General features: G+C 37.3%; 1 protein-coding gene across 2 annotated transcripts; it reads right to left on the bottom strand.

Annotated features, from left to right (window-relative positions):
• Positions 1-203: 203 nt before the first annotated feature.
• Positions 204-22,013, bottom strand: LOC306858800 (cytidine monophosphate-N-acetylneuraminic acid hydroxylase). Of its 2 annotated transcripts, XM_079399533.1 has the most exons (15): positions 21,896-22,013; positions 21,393-21,610; positions 18,291-18,382; positions 17,776-17,888; positions 16,948-17,138; positions 16,767-16,847; positions 16,189-16,255; positions 16,025-16,106; positions 14,689-14,826; positions 14,431-14,566; positions 7,847-7,990; positions 7,298-7,472; positions 7,085-7,201; positions 6,890-7,005; positions 204-2,153 (listed from the first exon to the last, which is right to left on the bottom strand). In XM_079399533.1, exons 2-15 carry the CDS (start codon positions 21,401-21,403, stop codon positions 2,033-2,035), a joined length of 1,584 nt encoding a protein of 527 aa, XP_079255659.1. In that variant the 5' UTR covers positions 21,404-21,610; positions 21,896-22,013; the 3' UTR covers positions 204-2,032. The 2 variants fall into 2 exon arrangements, with proteins under 2 accessions (XP_079255659.1, XP_079255660.1); XM_079399534.1 differs by lacking the exon at positions 18,291-18,382.
• Positions 22,014-22,812: the final 799 nt, after the last annotated feature.

Below are 22,812 nucleotides of genomic sequence, written 5' to 3'. Positions count from 1 at the left end.
TAAAATCTAAAACAAAATGCAAAAATCCTTTTTGTCACTGAAAATTACCTTTTTTTCATAATTATATACATTTGTGTGAAATTATGAATATTAAATATTTATTCCGCATTTGTCTTTTTTTTCCGTTTCTGGGTTTAAGTGAGATTAAGTCACAGGTTTTCAATGTGGTCTCAGACAAACACATTATTTGCATTTTTTTTATTAATTAAAATAGTTGCATATAAAGCAATTCAAATCTCGTTCCTGTGTTTAATAACTCAACCTGATTATTGTTAGTGAATTAGGATTTAAAAATATAAATACCAACAACCAAAAAATCCCAAACACATTTCATAAAAAAGAAATACATGACAGTAATATAGTAACCTGATGTAAAGAAACATGATGAAAATCTGATTCCAGCTACAACAATCAATCATACCATTTAGCTTCATTATACAAATGTAAAGGATTAAGAATTGTTTTGATCTGAAGAGAGTTTAAGGTTCTAATGCTCGTTTACAAGAATGCTCTAACTTCAACCTGAGGGAGCCACAAGCAAGGAACTTTACTATCTTTACTCTTAAAGATGAATGCCATCAGTTTCCAGCAGCATTATGAAGATTTGTGACGTGATGACACTCGAAGTTCTTCCCTGAGTTCCTTTCGCATAGCTTCAGACTTTCAAGGGTTTCTTCAGAAGTTTGACGAAGTATTGATAGTTGCTCAATGCTCGGCCAGATGTTAATGGCTGGGAGTGCTTAATCAGAGCAGGAGCCGAAGTTTCACCAGGTCAGCGTGCGAGCAAGCAAAAAGAGAGACACGCTCCAAAGCTGGGTGTCTGTCTTTATTGGGCTGATTTCAGTCTGCCCCTTTTGCTGTTTGAGCCAATCACAAGTGTTTCTGTAGGGCGGCGCCCCGCCCCGCATGGCTCAGTTTTCCGTGCATAAATCCTTTGCTACATTATTTCAAGCATATCCTAGCATGTGTGTTTTAATCATACATTATGATGAGAAAGGTCCATTTTCATCCACACCAAATTATTGCTGACGCAACTAGCTTTCATTCGAAATCAAACACCAAGTATTTTGTATACCCAAAGTACATATATCAATTTTATCTATTACGCGGTTAAGGCATAGATTAAACAATCCTAAATTCTAAATAATCACACCAAGCATGTGAAACTAAACAATAGTGATCGGGACAAATTAGACATCAAAAGATTACAACAATACCATAGATTCCAATAACCCAGCAAGCTTAATTAGATTTTATGAAATACAACCTGAATATATATTGTAACTCAAGTAAAGATTTGAATCTCTTTGTCTGTTAATAAGAAGAAAAGGTGCGTTTCCTTTGGAATGTGAGGAGGAGAGAGGAGAGTTAAACATGAGACTATCACGTTTGGGGAGAAACGCGAGGTCATGGGAATGTCACTTTCGTGGAGATCTGGTGTTTTGCTTAGCTCGGACATCGGTTGTAAAACCGTCTCTCCTGGTTGATACAATCATTGAATTACATGTTAAGCAGTCAGGAGGTCGTGTCCAGATCCAGAGGTCTTTGTCCTGTTTCTGGTTGAATTATGTTTAAGTGATAAGAAACAACCGTGAAGTCCTGTTTTAAATACATTCCAGATTTTTCCACACATATATCCTTTGTTTTAGGGGTCTCGTGAGACATTAAGGAGAGCATAGCAGGATGCTTGGGCGCGGTGCTGGTTGTTAATTAATTTTATGGCCACAGATAGTGAAAAGAGCTAATTTCACCGGAATGTGCTGTCCTGTTAACAGATGTGTGTGTGTTCTTGTTTTGACAAAGTTGTACACAAAAATATTTCATATTTGAGCACAGAATCAAGTATTCCAGAGAAACATCATAAATATTAACCTCCAGCTGTCCTAACTGGGGTTATTCAAGTAGTGTGTGTATTTGTCTTACAGTTATTAAGAAGAAGTGATCAGAATCAAACCCCTCAGGCCCTCAAAACCACGAAAACAGTGCTGTGACCCAGAAAAATGACAGATAACTGTGATGTGTGTGTTTGTGTTTAAGATAGAGCACAGCCATTACTGCTCTCGTTTGGCACGTCCGTTTCGCAGGCACTCTGAAGGAAACGATCCCAGTCTGGTGCTGATAGAGGCAGTTCTGTCTGAAAATGATTCCAGAACCTGCCAATAAAACAACAGATATTATAGACCACATGAATCTGCAAAGTGCATCTGATTTCTATAGTTAAAAACACACTTTATGAATCTGCCATGAACTCAGCTTGATTCAAAATTCCATAGCTTGATCTTTTAATATATAAGAGGTCATTGTGCTATAAAAACATCCTGCAAGGCCCTGTTTACACTAGTGTGTTTTCGTTTTAAAACGCATAACTTTTGCTATGGTTACGCCTATTGTTTAGACTACTCCGGCGTTTTCGAGGTCGAAAATGGAGACTTTTGAAAATGCTGCAGACACAGTTTTAGTTTGAAAACTCCGGGGTTGCGTTTCAGTGTAAATGGACCAAAACTGAGATTTTTGACAATGATGGCGTGGCTTCCCACATTCGCTCTGTGTATCCTTGACAACCGTGTAAACAATAACATCATGTATATTGTTGTACCCACAGATATGTATGGGTAGATCCACATTTGACTACTCCAAGCTCGTAGATGCGTCTGCCATCTAAATAATAGGGATCTACCTTTACAAATCTATGGTTGTACCTGTATGAATGGTCATGTGATTTGTAAATGGGGCCAGTGTAAACGGGGATCATTTTCGTTTTAAAATGGCGTTTTAGACTAGTGTAAACGGGGCCTAAGTTTCAGAACTCAAAACTTTGTCGTTAAAACAGCTTATATTGAAGCCAATCTGCCATAACGACAGCTTGTGGAATGTTCTACTCTATGATGTAAGAGTGCGGATAAGGACCGCCTCAACAGAAGATCATCAACACCTGCTTCTACATCGCTGCCTGTTTAGCCCCGCCCACCAATTCTACATCACTGCCTGTTTAGCCCCGCCCACCTCTATTTGCATATGTAGTGTTTACAAGAGAGGGAAACGCGCAGGACTATGCAGAAACCAAATGTTAAAGATGCTCTGAAGACAAGAAGACGCTGTTTAGTGCCAAGCTGTGGAAAAATGGTGTTTGCGTTGCCTTCCTTCTGATCCCAACGTTAGGAAGGAGTGGATTAAGTTTATTTTTAATGAAGTGCCAGATGGCGTCAGTAAGAACTCTGTCCTTTGTTCACTTTATTTTACCGCGGATTGTTTACAAACAAGGCACGATTCAATGCGGGATTTTCAGAAAGATTGAAACTTATGTAAATGTAAAAGACGATGCTGTGCCGATTATATGGGATCCGACAGGAATGTCGCAACACAAGTGTGAGTCACTGTTTTCATTACATGATCACTATTGCTTTGTCTCTTCTGACAGATCGTTTGATATGTACTGAATATTTATGTGTTTTTAACCTAAATCACAGCAGTGTTCATCTATGAGGAACATACACAACTGTTAGCCAATCATAGCAGTGAGTGTTTATTTCCAAGTCTACAATCCTCCACGCCTATTCAAACAGAGCGTTCTGATGAGGGGGGTTAAACACAGGACATAAATTAGCCGATTACTTCTAAATTATGGGCCCGGTTTCACAGACAGGGTTTAGACTAAACCAGGATTAGGCCATTGTTCAATTAGGACATTTAACTCATTTTTATAAGCGTGCCTTAGAAAAAAACATTACTGGTGTGCATTATAAAGACAAAACAAAGGCACTGATATGTTTTAAGAGTGTAAGTTTATTTTAGTTGAAACAGCTCAGACTTACATTTCAGTCCAGGACTAGGCTTAAGCCTTGTCTGTGAAACCGGGGTGTAGCATTTGGACCGATCAGACACACAATTTTGCATTTGATTTAACAAATCAATTCGTTATTAGATTAACAACTGGTCACAGACCCCACGGAACGTTGGCTAAACGTCTGATGCATATGGCACACTTTTCTGGAAACACTTCAGGAATGTCGAAGTCGTAATCTGACTGGTTGAATTAAACCGGATTTCCGCTGCGTGCTACTACTCGGCTCGACACGGTTCAGAACGGCACGACACGGCTCAGTTCGGCTCAGTTTGCGTTTCCACTGCAGTTTAGTACCGCTTTAGAGTCGGCGGGATTATTATTCAATTATTCTATACTTCCTCAACAGACAACAACACAGCTAATTTTTGGTTGCTAAAAAAGGTGCGCTCATTCAAAACAGTTGCGTTCGATCCTTCGCTGGCTGTGCTGATTTAAATCTGGCAGGAATGTTGTGTCTCGTGCCGAAAGTTCAATGACGCAGGCAGTGACTATTTTCTCTGGCCAATCAGTGATCAGCAAGAGTTTACACGTCATGTTTTGGTAACGGTATGGCTCGCTTGGAACCTCAGCCGAGGTGGTACTAAAAAAAGTACCAGGTACTGTTCCCAGTGGAAAACCCCACAAAAGTGAGCTGTACTGAACCGTACCGTGCAGTGGAAAAGCGCCAAATGACTCCAAGCCCCTGGTTCCATGGCAACCCATCTGATAACACTTGTTTTATTAACTCAAAGGAATGCGGGCAGAACAACACTCACTTCATTTTCCCTTAGGAAAAAGAGACATTAGACCATAAAAATGGACTCTTCTCTAATTAATTAATAGAAAAACCCTTCTTTGAATGAACACACATAGTCATTGTGTATATTATTACTGTTCTCGTATATGTTTTTGTGTACTGTATCCTGTTTTATGCATTCTTATGATAGAACACTAGTTAATATTAACTTATAATATGTTTGGTCTCTATCAATCATCTTGTCTCCGGATGATCTAATTGAGAATGTATATGTCGATACCTATGCAACATATAAGTGTTCTAGGAATCTTTAACAGTTTGTATATCAACTTCCAATCTAGTTCATATGCAAATTACCATGCATGGAGACAAAGAGTCGTAAACTTTCTCTCCAAAAGTCACCGTTGGCCCTTTGACACCCCAGAGGTTTGACCTCTATATCAGGTAAAGCTCTCACTTCAGTGAGGCCCCTCGCAGTCTGCGGTTCTGTTAGATCCTAAGAGGTTGAGGAAGATGTGAGCTAAAACTCTTCTGAACACTTTAAGTTTTGTGCCAGGCCTTATGGTCTTGTCTTTCCATTCAACCAAAGCTCCTCGGACCTCAGCAGATCTCTTTCTTAGCTCTTTTTCCACTGTCTACCTGGAAGAACATCTCTACCTCAGAACATCTTTGGAATTCATCACTCTTTAACCCGGAAGAACCTGATTGGGAATCCAAAACCTTGAAACCATTAAGACCTTCATCTGAGACTGCATTCCAGACACTCGTCATGACCGAACGCGTTGCAAGTATTGTAAGTATTTCCATAACTGCATTTTCTGGTTTTCCTGATGGTTTCATCCATCAACTCTCATTTGCCCTTTCCCCAAGTATGAGTGATTGTACGTATGGCAATTTAATTCTGCTACAGTTATTACTCTCAGCCGATATAAATAATTGTAATTAATCATAATTAATTGTAATTATTTATATGCAATTCCATTTTGTGCAAAAGATTATTACAGGGGGTTGATGTTTTTTTGATGTAAAAATCTTTATAACATAAAAAGTGGACCTCAGAGAACAGTACAAAATAATAAGAAAAGGCAGTTTATGACCCCTATAAAGTCTCCTCAAATAATGATGTGAATAACACAAAAGATGTATCTGGAGCATACACACTTCCGATAAATAGCCCTTGCTCCAAAAACGAGGCCAAGAGGGAGAATGTAATATCCTCCTGTATCTCTTATCATATCCTTTCCTGTAAAATAACGATGTGAGCTTGTTCCCTTTTATGGTAAGAGATTCGTTTTTTGTCTCTTAATCACATGGTTGATCCCTTGAGACAATCTTAATTTCACTCGTAACCTAAACACCCATAAATAATGTGGATTGAAGAGAGGCATCTGAAATTTGATAAAAAGAACCACAGTTTCTCTGGGTTGCTAACAGCAAAAGGCTTCAACACAAAAAGATAAACAAAGAACAAACTGCCAAGCGGAAAGATGACTGGTGAGAAACTGTTAAACATCTTTAAACAACACACTCCTGCATCCACCATCCAAGAGGAACATATAAATATATATCAGAACATTAGTATTTTCAGCAGCTAAAAAATGGTTTTAATCCGTTATTTCTATCTTTTGCTGTAGTGTGTCAGTTAAGAAATTTCAGTTTACATTTCCAAACATTCATTTTGCCATTAATTGTCATTTTTGTGCTCCATACAGAGATCTGGTCAGACAAACTGAGACAGACCAAAAACTAAACCCAGAAGAACTGTGGCAACGTCTCCAAGATGCTTCAAGAAACCTATCAGTGTTGTTATTGTTTTGAAACTATTAAAAAATGAAGCTACAATAAAATATAAGTGCTTGATGAACATGTTAAACAAAAAAAAATTAAAACAAAATAATACAAATTGGAAGGTTAAAGAACTAAAATGACTAAAGTACTAAAAAAACAAAAATAATAATAATAATGAAGCTAAATATAAATATTTAAAAATATTTGCAATAGTGGCAATTCTGTCTGAAAACGATTCCAGAACCTGCCAATATCAAAAAAGATATGAGAAATAATATTATAGACCGACTTTATTTAACTATGAATTACTTTAGATGTCCATAGTTAAAAATGTTTTGAATATTTTAATTTCTTTTATATCCTAACATGTTAAAATCAGGATACCATGTAAATATCATGCTAAATGATTACATTCCTGAATTTTGGTCTTTGATTTTACTATATTTCCAGTTGATACATGACTAATGCACTCTTATGTATGTTTCTGTTTCATATTGTGATGATGTTCGAGTGTATTGTACTTGTGGTGGTAAACATCAGGATCTCGACTCATTCTGTTATTGAAGCCGATGTACAGGTCGTCCCACAGCCGACCGTTCAGAACCACGTGTCTCATCACATTAACTCGGTTCTTGATCTGAAACGCACACATTTGATTCATTAGTTTGTATTAAATTTCAGCGTGCATCTCATCCTGCTGTGATCTCAGTCTGTACCTCCTCATACGCGTGATCTCTCTCCGGACGTGCGGCTGGGAAAGAAAGATCCAGAAAGTCCACCAGGTAGTCATAACCTCCTTTCAGAGGCTTGAAATCATCATCCGTCTCAATGACCTGACAGGAAAACAGTTCATTGCATCAGTTTATGGGGTTGTTATTGCATTATGTGTGAAATCCACCAGCAGTTTGGTTATGAAGTATATGATTTACCCGAATGACTAGATTGTAGTCTTTAAATCCTGCCCAGTTATAATAGTACTCGATCCAGCTTTTGTATTTAAAGATTTCAGCTGAAACGGAAGCATTCAGTTCATCTAAATACAAGTCAAAGTCCCAACTGTCCTTATAGATCTTTGTGCAGCGGGACGCCTCAGTGATGGCACTCCTGTGGTTATGATTGCAAAACCAGAGAAAATCATGCTGATGGAAAAATAATTCTCACATGCAAAATGCAAAATAACATGTTAATAATGGAAATTAAACAGATGCATGCCTAAATAAAAATACTGAAGGGTAAAGACAACAGAGACTGCATTAAATATGTTTGTAGATAAATAGTTAAATACAAATCACATAAATATTCAGCCTGTCTTGCAGGATTACTATAGTTAGTATAGCAATATAGCATATTGTTTGCTTTTCATGCAAATATTAATGCTTTATTGATTTTTTGAGACCCTTTTAGTCTAATGCACTCGAGCTAAATCAACGTGCTCAAATGCTGCGTTCTAATGCTAATGTAAAGCCGTGTGAAGGTACCTGTTGGATGGGTCATTTAGCGCCAGGGCCAAATCCAGGACTGATCCGGGTACAGGGCTCCAGGTTAGGATGTTCGGACAGCTCTTCCTTATCGATTCATTCAGATCTGCTGCGCTGTTCTTGCTGTTCGTCTCCTTTATGTACCTGTTAAAGTGTTATCATGTTAAAGTGTTCCTGTCATACACTTCGATGTTATATACAGTACACTTTAGTCAAAACTTGGGATAATTGAGATGTGTTAATGTGTTTTTGGTTGAATCAAAAATGTAATCAAAAATACGTTAAAATTGTGAAATTATGGCAAGCCGTTTTGACTTTTATTCCTTCACATGATATGAATTCTTGATATCAACAATTAAATTTTTACTAGTTAAAATGCTAATTCTTGATATCAGGAATTCTACTTCTACTAACAATGGCTATTTTTGATATCAACAATTTAATATGGAGGGCCAAATTACTCAAAATTAAATGTTGAAATATATAATTAAATCGTTAAATACATAATGAAATAATTAAATGCATAAATAAATCGTTAAATACATAATGAAATAATTAAATACAGAAATAAATGCAGAAGTTACTTAATTTCTTTATGTATTTATTCATTTATTTATTTATTCACTTATTTCTTAATAAATTAGAAAGATCAAAGAAATGGAGTTTGAAAGGTGACGCCGCCCACTGAGTGACGTGCCGACAACCATAACCCTGAAAATGAAATGTGGAGGGAGGAAATAAAGAAATAAGTGAATAAATTAATGAATAAATAAACGAACAAATAAATAAATAAAATGAATTAATATTTATGTATTTATTTATGCACTTATTCATGTATTTATTAATTTCATTATGTATTTAACGATTTATTTATATATTTCGACATTTATTTAATGATTTAATTTTGAGTAATTTGGCCCTCCATATTTAATTGCTGATATCAGGAATTCCTTTTTGGATATGTGCATAATTTAATGAGGAGTGCTGCCCTTTATGAATGTTTATGGCGGATACGACAAGGTATACAGAGCCCAAAAAAGAACGGCGCATTCCATTGCCCTCTCATGAAAATAAAACGCTCCTGTAGGCTATTTTTAATCATTATTTAGTTTTCATTTAGGCAGAGGCTACTTACAATAACTCCGCCTACAAACGTGTTGTAGGATTAGAATACTGCAGAAAACTTCTGAATGCTGTTATCTTCGGAGGCGCAGGGAGTAAAACACGATGCAGTTGCTTTTTTACGCGATCGACTCGAGTTCGAATCCGCCTTCTACCGAACTTTTTATTTTCGTTTATTTTCAGTAAAAATTTTGGAAATAATGGAAAATAAGTTATTGGTTAAGGGTAGGGTTAGTTGTAGGGGCGGCATCCAGTTAATAATTTTAATACAAATTATAATTTACACTCTGTTATTATTGTATACTGTTTTATAACGTAGCCTACTACAATACTGAGGTGCAGATATCGCCCACTATTTGCAATAAACAGCATCAAACAACTATTGCTAAGAAAATAGGCTATTTTCACTGAATTCAAATAGCCGCTGCCAAAATCAAATTAAACCCCATTTCAACTGGAAGATGAAGACTGTGGTTTTAATTTTATCCATTAGAGGGAGCCAGGAACAGGATAAGGAACCCCACCCCAGTTTTATTGAAAATAAATGCAATCAATGTGTATAACCGTATAGTGTATGCTCATAGATCATTACATGTTTGTTCTTTTCTACATTTACCCCAATTAAACACACTTATCAAGTTTCCAGACATGATTAAATAGTGCTGTACTATCATTTTATGGATCTCTTTTGAGATACCAAATAGTCTCTGTTACATATTATTAGGGCCCAAGCCAGTAAGGCGCAGGGCCCTATTGTTCTTCTAAGGTTTTTTTTTTTTTTTTTTTTTTTTTTTATTTCAATCATCCGGGCACTTTTGGGGGCCTTAACGTGCCCGAAAACTCTTGAAAATTGGCACGCACATTGGAACCTGCGGCCATTAGGACGCCGCTGAGGCTGGGACCCGGGCGTGGCACAGGGGCTCTACGGCGCCCCCTGGAAAATTGTCAGAAAACGTGATGTATAGCTCACACATACTTGCACGTATTCATATGAAACTCGGTACACATATAGAACTCATTGAGCCGAACAACTTCCGCACAGCATGTCATAGGCTCCGCCCAACAGGAAGTCGGCTATTCAGGGCTGTTTAAAAAGCGCATGCTCTGGAATTTGATATACTCCTCTGAGGATTTCCATACGATTGCCACCAAACTAGGTGAACATGATCTCAAGACATTGGGGACGCTAAATTGCGAAGATATTTTTGATATGTCGAACGGTTTGCCCGTGGCGAGGCGATGAAGTTATGGCGAAAAATGAGACCCAGGAAATGCCTAATAACGTCCACATACATTGTATGATGTTGATCAAACTTCAGTGGTTTGTTCGTTGTATGATGCCGATCGGATAGATGTGACTATTATCACTGAAAGTTATAGCGCCACCAACTGGCTGCAGGAAGTGTGTCGTTTTCAAAATGCTTTGAATTCAGCATCTTATTTTTACTCGATTTGCTTCAAACTTCACCAGAATAATGTCAAAACACGGCCGATGTAAAACTGTGAAGGGAATATTGATATCTAAAAGTATGTTGCCATGGCAACGTGTCAAAGTTGAAAATTCGTTTCTGGTGATTTTGAGGCAGATAACATGTTTAGAATGTCATGAAACTCAACACACATATGAGTATTAATGATAGTTAGACACTGGAAAAAGCTCATAAACGGGCGTGGAAGAGGCACTCTATAGCGCCACCTTTTGTCAAAAATGGGGGGGTTAGTTTTAGCTACAGACACCAAACTCGGTACATAAATTGTTCTTATTAATCCGGACAACTTTCTAATTTACAGTCATTAGCTACGACCAACAGGAAGTCGGCTATATTTATTTTAATGTGGGTTTTTTTTAAAAACGGGCTGTAAACAAATTCATACTCCTCCAAACAGAAACACGGAAATCACACCAAACATTTTTTCTCATGATGCCAAAATACTGAAGATGCTAAATTGCGGACGGATTTAGGATATCTTGAACGATGATTTAATGGCAATTTATTAAAGTTACAGTAAAAAAGAGAATTTTTTTTTTTTTTTTATCTTTTAAGAGCAGCTTCCAAACACTTCATAAAAAATTACATACACAGAACAATACAGTCTGAGGATATGTGATTAATTTCATGAATTTACAATACACTATGCAGAGGAGAAAATTAAAAAACTATCAGAGACTTGTTAAAATGGTTCTGAGTGAGAGCTCCCTGCCAGCCTGCATCTGAGTGAGGGGTGGGGGTGGGGTGGGGTGTGAGTGACTGTGTGAGTGACTGTGTGGATTGAGGAGCTGGGTGAGAGAGAGAAAGAGAGAGAGTGTCTGTTTTTTTAAATCTTTAAAAAAATGCTTATAAATCATTAAAGATTTTGATAACACTTTATAATAAGGTCTCATTTCTTAACATTAGTAAATGCATTAATTAACGTGAACTAACAATGAAAAATATATTTTTACAGCATGTTAATTCTTCCATGATAGTATGAACTAACAAAGAACAATTTTTTTAAGCATTTATTAATCTTTTTAATGTTAGAAAAATGGTCATGTTCAAAAGATACAACTTTACATTTTAATAATGTATCAATACATTTTGGACTTAATATTAATTAACATTAATAAATGGTATATCATTATTGTTGATGTTAACTAACAACAGTTAAATAATATAGTTTTTTAACATTGGTTAATTCACAAATAACATTAAGGATGAACAATACATTTTAACTTCATTTATTTGTATTAGTAAAAATTATTAATGTTAGTTCATGGAAAAATAAATCGTTAAAAAATGCTTATAAATCATTAAAGATTTTGATAACACTTTATAATAAGGTCTCATTTCTTAACATTAGTAAATGCATTAACTAACGTGAACTACCAATGACAAATATATTTTCACAGAATTTATTAATGTTTGTTGATGTTAGTTAATCAAAATATTTGTTAATTCACAGTGCATTAACTAATGTTAACAGATAAAACTTTAAATCTTAATAATGTTTCAGTTTTGAATATTAACTAACACTAATAAATACGGTAACACTTTCTATGAAGCCCGTATTTATAATACATTATAAGGGTATTCTTAAGGCATTATAGTGAATGTATAATGGATTATAAAAATCCTTATAATGTGTTATAAAATCTCATGAATAATCATAACAACAATTATAATACATTATAGGGTAACACTTTATAATAACTGCATGCTATGAATCATTAGGTAAACATTAGTAAATAGTTAGTTCATCCTTTATAAAGCATTGTGGCAACATTAATAGTCATTAGTAAGCAGTTTTTAAATACAGCTATAAATGGCTTGTTCTTTATTTATTAGGCGTATCTATGACAAAGGAGATTTAAAGGCTCAGTCATCTTCCTAACAGAAAAAATAAACAAACACAACACAGAGGGAAACAGAACAGAAATATTTTTTCAAGATGCAAAAAATGAAACTGTACAACTGCACTACTTCACTGTTCACACTAATCACTCAGGCTTTATAAACCATGGACTTCCTTTTGCTAGATGCCGAGTATTGATCTCGTATATCCTAGCAATAGCTACTCTACAGAGCCCTCTCAGTGATTATAGCCTTGCCTTGCCTTTTCTAGTGTTTTGATATCTGCCCGTGTTTCCTGGATTCACCCTTTGCCTTACCGTTTGGACTCTGTTTGCATCTCGTTTGGATTATTGCTTGTGTACCTGGATTATCTCTCTGCCTTGCCCTATTGGATATTGTTCGCCGATCGTCAACCCACGCTTGCCCGGATCTCTCTTGTGTCTTGCCCATGCCATATCTATTTGGCTGTGTCTTGACTATGTTTATAAATAAAAGTTAGCACATGGATCCGCATGTCTCACGTCTTGTTCGCCCGTTACAGTATCCCTCTGTGTTGTGTTTAACTTTTCTGTTTGGAAGATAAATGAGTCTTTAAATCTGCTTTGTAAATGCTTTATAAGGTATAAATAGTCCTCACTTTAGATGAGCTCACACAAATAGATGGCTGGCAACTGCTAAATGTTTTATAACTACCTGACTTAATCATGAATTACAACAGGAATATATGTTAATAAAGAATTTTTTAAATGTTAGAAATGTTAAATTGATCATTAATAAAGTATGAAAAATACAATTATTAAACATTATATATATGCTCGAGAACAAATCATTTGTAGCTGCCTATAAATACCTTACGACATTTCTTGAGTGCATGGATGTTTATATAAAACTATTTGTATTAGTAGACTTAGGTAGGGTAGGCAGAATATTCACAACTTGCAAAGTATCCTATACTCAGTTTGTCTGTTGAGGAACCATCAAAATAAAGTGTTAGCATACAGTATATTCATCAGACGCACTACTAATACTCTCATGACTGCTAGTTGATATGTAATTGCAGAGTTACTTATGTTATTTATAATGCATTATGCATTCATTATAATGCCTTAAGAATACCTTTATTACGTGTTATAAATACGGGCTTCATAGAAAGTGGTACCATAAATACTAGATACTTATTGTTCATGTTAATTAATATAGTTAATGTTAAAAACTGAAACCTTATTGTAAAGTGTTACAAAGTTATAAAGTTTTATATGTTGTTCTGTGTGTGTGTGTTTCACAGAGTTGATGGTTTGGATTAACCCTTTAATTGCCGTATCCCTTAAAACCAAACTGCCAGAGGGTTACTGTAATGCGTGTGCTCGCCGGGCACCGTTTTATTGATGCCACCGGGGTGGCGTATGCTGACGGCTTGGGCCCGTCATCGCTGCTTGCAGCTATATTTTTATGTTGTTTTGCCAAAACAACACTCGGTGTTGAAAGGGACAGTAGAGACACACATTTCCAAAACAGAAAAATTATTTATTATTATATAAAATAATATATATACACAATTGTTGTTAGGTCTTAAGTAAACACATTTATAGTCGTCAAACGTGTCGGTGTTATAATTCATCAAAATGTACAATAAAAAATAAATAAATAAAAAAATAAAATCCGCACCCGCCTTTAAACAAATTATTATTGGTGGCCAATAAAAAGAAACAAGATAAAAATACTTTTTTAAACCATTAACAATGAATAAATAAATCAATCCAGTCATAATTTCATGTTTCATTGACAAAACAAATAAATAAAGGAGCCGTTTCTGCGCTTGGACGTTCTTCCGCCATATTTTATAGAATCTATATAGAATCATATTCTATTTTTATTCTTCATATCTATTTTTATTCTCATATCTATTTGTAATTTTATTTTATTGCTAGTTTATTTCTATATATATGTTTACTGTACTTTTTCTATTTGTATTTTTGTAAACTTGAGGTTTTTTCTTAATTTTGTTGGACAATTTGTTGGACAGTCGTACAATACATTTCACTACATGTCGTACTATGTATGTGACAAATAAAATTTGAATTTGACTAGAGGAGTTTCTGTGATATGGCTTAACAAGGCATGTGTGTTCACCTGTCAGAGGGATGCGCTTCAGTGAAGTATCCAGCAAAAGGGCAGTAGATCTTGGGCTGCAGTGATTTCACCAGCTGCGTCTTATAGTTTAACAGCTTCTTCCTCTCGTTCTTGATGAAATTTGCCTTCCAGCTTTCTGTCAGTAAAAAAAGTTTGCATTAAAATGCATTGTTTTTCTGTCATTATGCTGTTCTTGACTGTACTGAATGGTCACCTGTTCCCATAATGCACCTGTTTAAAGTGGCATTGATGACTCACCGGTGTATTTGCCGCCGTGGAAGGTCATGGGGAAACCAGAGGCGCCGCCGGCAAAGTCGCTCATCATCACATCAACACCGTGAGGAAGACGTCCATTGTTTGGTCTGGTGCAGTCCACCGTATTCAGGATCATGTGACCTTGGAAGGTTTTCGTTTGAGTTTATGCATCCTTACATTGTACATCCAGCATTGTACATTTCTAAAGGGTTTTAGGCGCTTAACTGAGTCCATAATTTCATTGTGCCAACAATATCTTAATGTAAAACTACACTATACTGTTCAAAAGTTTGGGGGAAATTTACTTTCACATTCATAAAATGTCCAACTTTTATACATTTTCAGCATTTTACCGGATCATCAACTAAACACACACTTAAAAGTAATATTATATCAATAATTGATATAATATTGACAAATATTGACTTTTCATTTTAAAGTACAATTATATAATTACAATAGTAATATATTATTTACTGTATATTTGGAATTAAAATAAAACTAATAAAATATAAGGTTAATGTAAGAGTTTTTTTTAAAAACAAATTAATACTTCAAAAGTATTAATTAATAGATCAAAAGTGAAACTATTTTAAATGTTACAAAATACTTCTATTTCTAATAAATGCTGTGCTTTTGAACTTTCTATTAATCAAGGAATCAAATGCATCACAGTTTCCACAAAAATATGAAGCAGCAAGGCTCTTTTCAACATTAATTTGATAATGCCAATGTCAGTAATAATAAATGTTTCTTGAGCAGCCAATCAGTATATGAGAATGATTTCTGAAGGATCATGTGACACTGAAGACTGGAGTAATGATGCTTAAAATACAGGTTTTCATCACAGGAATAAATTAGTTTTTACAAAATACTGACATAGAAAACAGTAATTTTAAATTGCAATAATATTCCAGATTTTTACTGTATTTTTCATCAAATAAATGCAGCCTCGATGAGATGAAGAGACATTTCGAAATTATTGAGAAGTCTGTTGAACAGCAGCATAATTAATTTTTTGCTTTTTGTTTCTGTTAATAATAGAAATGCAACACAATGTGTTTTTTTTGGGTTTGAAACTGTCCAAACCACATTTATAATGATGCAAACTATGGTCCGTTCACACCCTTGAAATTATAGATGTGTTTGCTCAATTAAATTTTGCCTGAAGACTTATCTTAAGCTACACCTTAATCATGTTGTACATAAAGCAGTGCAGCCAAACCGGTTTGTTTTGTACTCTTAGGTTGTAGTGTTGTTTGCATGTTAAACTGTTTGCCATTTATCAAACGCAGAACAGCAGAATGTCACGCAACAGTCTAAATGAGCAGCAAAATACCTTTATACTCCACGATCAAGCAGGTGTCCATCTCAGGATGAACTCCGTCCATCAGAATCATAAATCTCAGGTGTTCATCGACCTTTTGAATAATAGCAAAGCCAAAATTAAAAAAAAAAAAAAAAAGACATGAAAAAAGAGTAAAAGAAAAGAAAAAAAGGTACATTCTGCCAAATGCCGAATTGCATCACGTTGATGTTTGTTAAATTCACTCCACTTTTCTCCAAATACCTGCAACAAAAACAAAATTCCTCTAGTTCCCTGTAGTTTTCATTTTAGATTATGTAGCTAATATGAGCAGCTCTGATCAGCTGATTTTGTTCTCCATGTTATAGTATAATTATACATTTGAGTACTGAGTAATATTAATTAACTACATGTACTTACTACATGATTAGGGTTTGTCTTATGCAATTGTGCATAATTTATTGTTGTTATAATAGTAAGTACATGTAACGTGTAACAAGAACACCTTCAAATAAAGTGTTTGGCATTTTGTGTTGAATCTGGGTTGATTGTGTTGATTGTGCATACTGCCTGTTTTTAAATTACCAGCATAATAGTTAGAAGTGTGAAAGCTATAAAATCAGCTCAGTATAACATGGCCATTTCAGTTTTACTTCGATTAAGTGTGCATCTTCATTTGTTTATTTTAATGTTGCAAACTATAAAAATAAAATATTGTTATATAAAAGCATCTGCTAAATGTAAATGTAAACTCTCCTCTAGACTTCAGTCTCACCAAAACACCGGCCGTGAAGTGTCTCCAACGTAAATGGGAATATCTGGACGCTTCTTGGAAAGACGTTGTAAAGTTGGATAGCTAATAGAAAAAGTACATTTACAATGTACAGTTTTGTGCTATAATACAATATAATTGAGCACAATGCAATGCAATATAATATGGTGGATCAGACTCTAACCTCAGGTGATCTGAATGCATGTGGCTGATGTAAATGAGATCGGCCTGACTGAGTCTGTCCATGGCATCAGATGGAGGTTCGTGAAGGAGCCACCAGCCCCTGGCAAACGCTGGTCCTGTGAGCCATGGGTCGAACATCATCCGCTTGTTCCCCGCTTTCAGCTCCATACATGCATGTGTGATGTATGTCAGCTGAAATGCACAGGATTCTTTGATGAACAGAATGTTCAAACCAGCATTTGACAAAGAAATCTTTACTAACATTATAAATGTCCCTCTTGACAATTTAATAAGCACATATTTTGCATCATTGTGCATCAGTGATGTCTGCTGCATTGCATTACAGGTATGTTCCGGGTATTACAGGTATGTTCCGGGTTGTATATCAGACTTTAAACAGCTGCTGTCATTTTTTTGTTTTATTTTTTTAACAGAAAGGAATCATGATGCAAGGTGCAGTGTATTTACATGGGTGTGGATGTGTGAAGAGAAATAAAGTAATCAGCCAACAATGCTGTGCATTGTTTAAAGGTCTTTTTTCCCAGCAGTTTGTTTATACATCAGAGACATGAGATACATGGTCTGTTTTGTGCATATTTGCATTAAAACGAGTCAAATTAACACAGAGCAGTTCAAATCATTTCATTTTAACATAGACTTGAGCAGAAGCTTCATTTGTGTTCTCATTATTGCTGTGTAGGAGCAATGATTGAGATATCATGCGATATCAATATCTATAATAAGATCTCGCGTACGTGCGATGGAGAAAGCACAATTTACTAACAAAGCACTGAATGATTTAGTCAGGGTGTGGATCATTTTGATGTACCGTAATCTCTCCAGCACGCAACTCTTGTGCTTCTCTGGGTTCTGCGGTCCAGGGGTCTGGAGGATTCAACTCCACTAGCTCTAAACTACCGTCATTATCTGACAGCACTGCCTCTACACACACAAGCACAGTAAGACAATAACACAGCATTCACTTCCAACAACTATTATCCATCTATATTATGAATACATGTTTTGTATTAGCTGCAATTAAAATGCCACCAAATGTAATTAAAATAAAGGTTTCACTTTTTTTTTACAGCATTGCCATTGAAGAGCCATTTTTGCTTCCCCAAAGAACGTTTCAGTGAATGTGTCTTTTTTTTCCTTAATTTCTTAGTGCAAAGAACTTTTTAGAATTCTTCAGAATCTTTTGTCACTACAAAACTTGCAATGTGCAATGGAAAGTTTGCATGGATGCTAAAGGTTCTTTATAGAACCATCGATGCCAAGAAAGAACCTACTGTATTTTCAAGAGTGTATGAAATTGACTTCAATGCATTCTTTTGAAATTACCGAGTTCGTCTTGCATGAAGCTGTCTGGAGGGTTGACGTACTCCATAGTGGCCACGTTAAGTTTCCAGTAGTGTTTGGTGCAGCGCACTGTTCTGTTACACAAACACACAAGTGCACTTATTTAGTGATTCATAATAAATGTTTCTATTTTTTTTAAATGTTTTTGCTTACTAAGGCTGTATTTGTTTAATCAAAAATACAGCTAATACTGCTAATACTGCTAATAAACACACGACCATGACAATATATAGTTTATCTTAGTTCTTCTTATTAAAATTTCCTATATAATAAATTATATAAATATAGCTGCAAACCGCAATGACGGGGCCAAGCACATCAGCGGCAAAACGAGGAGCTAAGCATAGCACGGAGCATCAGACCAACTGCAGAAATGAGTAATTGAAGCCATTTGAAGATTATTGCAGTCCAAATGCCTGAAAAATCATTTAAAACTACCAGTAATATGATTGAATGACTTTAGTTTATTGGTAAATAATTCAAATAACTCCTTACCATTTCCCCCCAACACATTCATGGTAATTACTTTTGCTGGGGCTTTGCTTGGCCTAGATTTGAGACCCTAGCCACACCAACAACCCCCAGGGTTGCGCAGAATCCATAGTGGCGTCCCTTATAATGGTTACCATGAAAATATGAAGCAGCACAACTATTTTCAACATTGATAATAATCAGAAATGTTTCTTGAACAGCTAATCCGCATATTAGAATGACTTCTGAAGGATCATGTGACTGAAGACTGGAGTAGGTTTACTAAAGTTTAAAAGACTTCCATCAAAAACATCTAAAAAACAAAAAACAAACTATTGTAAGGGAACTGTTGTGTGTGTGTGTCATGTGTTCCTGCCTCTTGTGCCCATATTTGGTTTGTTTCCTGTCCTTGTTAAATGTAATCATCAGTTAATTCTTGTCCAGCCATGTTCGTCTCATTATCTGATTTGCGTGTGTATTTATAGTTCTGTCTGTTCAGTTTCGTGTCGGCTGGTCTACTCGTTACTCCCCGGTGTTCCTGTCTGTGTTTTGGTCCTGCCTTGTCTTGCCCTGCCTTGATGTTCTTCAGTAAAGTATGTTATTTGAGTTTATATCCTCGTCTGCGTGTTCCTGGTTCCTCCCTCGTGTGTGCACCGTGACAGAAGACCAGACCAAAACAGTAAGCGGCGCCCCTTCACCTCGTTTTGTTTTCCGTTTTTTAAAAGTCTTTTGTTTGTTCCTGTTTTTGGTCTGTCTCTCGCGGCATGGAAGTCGCCACTCGACATCCCGCCTTAGCCCACTGCAAGTCGGCGTGGGAGTTCGGCAGGATTACCGCGAGTGCCGCGAGTCCGCTGGCCGTGAGCCCTAAAAGTCTGCCGATCGCGGGAGAAGTTCGCCGTTGTCCGCGGCTCATCCTACCCGCCGATCGTGGGAGATATCCGCCGTCCGCGGCTCCCAACCTCGCCGCTCACACCGAGCCCGCCGTTCGCGGGAGTTCACGCCGCCGTCCGTGGGGAAAGCCCACCCACCGTCGGCGGCTCCCCCTATTCACGCCGCTACCCGCGGCTCACCGACCCCGCCGTTCGCGGGAGATCACGTCGCCGTCCGTGGGGAAAGCCCACCCACCGTCGGCGGCTCCCCTGTGCACGCCGCCGATCCGCCTCTGACTCAATGCCCGCCGGCCAGCCTCTGACTCAAGGCCCACTGGATTGCCGCTGACTCAAGCCCGCCGGATTGCCGCTGACTCATGCCCATCGGCCGTCATGACCCTCTCCGTGGATGAAGTCCACACGTCACGGCCAGGAGTGCCGTATGTATGTCTCGTTGTGCCCACAGGAACATTTTAACTTACCATGTCATGTCTTGTCCATGGAGACTCGTCTGGGGCAGGCGGCTCCTTGAGTTGTGGCCATGGAGGCCAGTCGCAGCCGCTTGCCCCCCCTGTCGCAGAAGTGGAGGAGGTCGCTGAGGGACCCTGTGAGGGCCCCTGACTCCTCGTCATGCCCAGAGGAAGCCTCAGCTTCCTAGCTAGCCCAGGAGGGCTTCTGGTTCCTGTGGGATGTCTTGTCGTGTTTGTCTGACCCTGGAGGGTTTCCTGTCGTGTCATGTACTGTCTTGTTTGTCTAGCCCCGGAGGGCTCCTGATACCCCCTGGATTCCCCATGGAAATTTTGGGGGGGGGGGGTAGTAGAGCTCTGGGTGGAGTGGGCGGGCCGTAGGAGGCCACGGCCACGAAGACCACCCGCCATGGCTTCCTGAGCTCCCAGCTCCGCCGGGGCCTCCGTCTGTTCTGCTCTGGAGGTCCCCGTCCTGTGTTTCTGTGGATGTCTGTCCTGAGGGGCCTCCAGAGCGCCCACCCCCCCTCCCTGATGGAACTGTTAAGGCTCGGGACGAGCCTTTCGGGAGGGGGGAGTAATGTAAGGGAACTGTTGTGTGTGTGTCATGTGTTCCTGCCTCTTGTGCCCATATTTGGTTTGTTTCCTGTCCTTGTTAAATGTAATCATCAGTTAATTCTTGTCCAGCCATGTTCGTCTCATTATCTATGATTTGCGTGTGTATTTATAGTTCTGTCTGTTCAGTTTCGTGTCGGCTGGTCTACTCGTTACTCCCCGGTGTTCCTGTCTGTGTTTTGGTCCTGCCTTGTCTTGCCCTGCCTTGCCCTGCCTTGATGTTCTTCAGTAAAGTATGTTATTTGAGTTTATATCCTCGTCTGCGTGTTCCTGGTTCCTCCCTCGTGTGTGCACCGTGACAACTATACGGTGTGTTCATAATTATTTTAGGCACGTTAATATTCTGATATGTTTTTTCCTGCACGTTACCAATTCCAAACCACATCTATCTCAAAAACCACTATTAATTTTGTATTTAATCATTTAAGTGATATATAATTGTCCATGAAAAACTGCTTGTATTCAGAATTATTAGGCATGTTTTCTTTTAAAGATAAAATGAGCCCAAAAAAAGAGATTTAACTCAGACTGATAGTGAAAAATGTATACATTTGCCTTTTTCCCAAGTGAACTTGAGCTATTTTTATTAACAGTATCATCTGATAAACAGTGCTCCCCTGTTCCCTTTTTATTTTCCCCTATTATATTGGTTTTGATTCACCCACCTTCCGTCCATGTCTTATATGTCTTTAATGAAGAGTCCTCCCTGGTGTTTGCACTGGTTCACACACGCTCGTATTTTGTCTTTGCTTTTGTAAATGATGTAACATTTGCCATCCTCTTGGTTTTTCTTAAAATTAATTCCATCTTTCAGTGCCTGGACGTCTTCAGCCTCCAGTCGCAGGACAGTCTTTGGGACCTGAGATGTCATTGTGCTTCAGATCTAGAGACAAGTGAGACTCCGGTTCATCCTCAGTGCGGTCAGAAAGTTATTCGTTTATGTTCTTTATTTAAGAATAAATCAATTTGTCTGAAATGGATACTTTAGTGACTAAACAAACCCAAATTTGAGCAAATTTTATGCAAAACCAAGTAACTGTTTGTACTGGAAATATAATTTCCCACATTTTTTTCTGTCAAATTGTCTTCAAATCATGAATTTTCTTTTTTAATCACATTGATTTCTAATAATTTCACAGTTAAAAATAGTTAGACAGAGCGACATTACCTTTATTTGTTGGCTGGTTTCTGGCGTAAATGAGAGCAGGAAGTGGCTTGTGTGAGTTTAGAGAGTTTGTGTGTGTGTGTGTGTGTGTGATCTGCAGCCTGCATGTGAAGCTGAAAGTGAAGGTCTGCTCTCGCTATCAAGTGCCCTCATTTGAACTGTTAGGGCGTAACCATAAATTCAGCTCGCAAAGATCCTCATTCTAATTTTAAACATTATAGCTGAACCCTGTTCTTTTGTTGTTGTTTTTTTTTGGGGGGGGGGGGGGGGATTTTCCATGTAATCAAAGAACATGGAAAAGAGTGTTGGTGTTGGTTTTAAGTTCATTCATCTATCTATAATATTAAAAGCAAGTAGGAAATTACTTGTCACCACATCAGTTTCTCACTGAGTAAAACCGCTCATAACCTGATCGTAAGTGCTGCTCTTCAGCACAATGGTAAGCACAAAAGTAAACCTTTTGAATGTCAAATATACAGAAGCTTACTTAGAATTGCTGATGTAAACTCAGAAAAAAGGGGGGAATTCAAACATTCAATTCTGCATCGTCTACAAACAGCTTCTGTGTTTTTAAAAGAAACTAGATGGCAGCTGCAGTGCAACAATTTCAAACTAGAAAAAAACAAACAAACAAAAATTGTTAGCTTGAGAAAGCCTGTAGTCTGAAAGTTTGAAGCACTAAAAGCTTGATGTTTGAAACCGTTTTAAAGATAGATGGATGAACTAAAAATGAACTATGGCCTTTAGAATAATTTAGGTGAAAAACAAATAAAGGTGGAAAATGAAAAAACATTGGGTCTCATTCACTAATAAGTGCGTACGTTTTTCGTATTTATACGCACATTTGAACTTCTCACGAAAACTTTCCGCCTAATTCACAACACGTGCGTACGCACATGAGCTTGTTCTTAAACTTCTGT

The sequence above is a fragment of the Barbus barbus genome (assembly GCF_936440315.1).
Source record: "Barbus barbus genome assembly, chromosome: 39".
Lineage (NCBI taxonomy): Eukaryota > Metazoa > Chordata > Actinopteri > Cypriniformes > Cyprinidae > Barbus > Barbus barbus.
The sequence above is the reverse complement of the archived record's forward strand: the minus strand, read 5'-3'. Positions and strand labels throughout refer to the sequence as shown.

What these genes read in the sequence shown, in the direction of transcription:
- LOC306858800 (XM_079399533.1), bottom strand. An exon ending in TGCGTGCTGGAGAGATTACG is followed by an intron (nt 17,139 to 17,775) that starts GTACATCAAAAT and finishes TGTGCATTTCAG; the next exon opens with CTGACATACATCACACATGC. An exon ending in ACTACAATCTAGTCATTCGG is followed by an intron (nt 7,202 to 7,297) that starts GTAAATCATATA and finishes TTTTCCTGTCAG; the next exon opens with GTCATTGAGACGGATGATGA.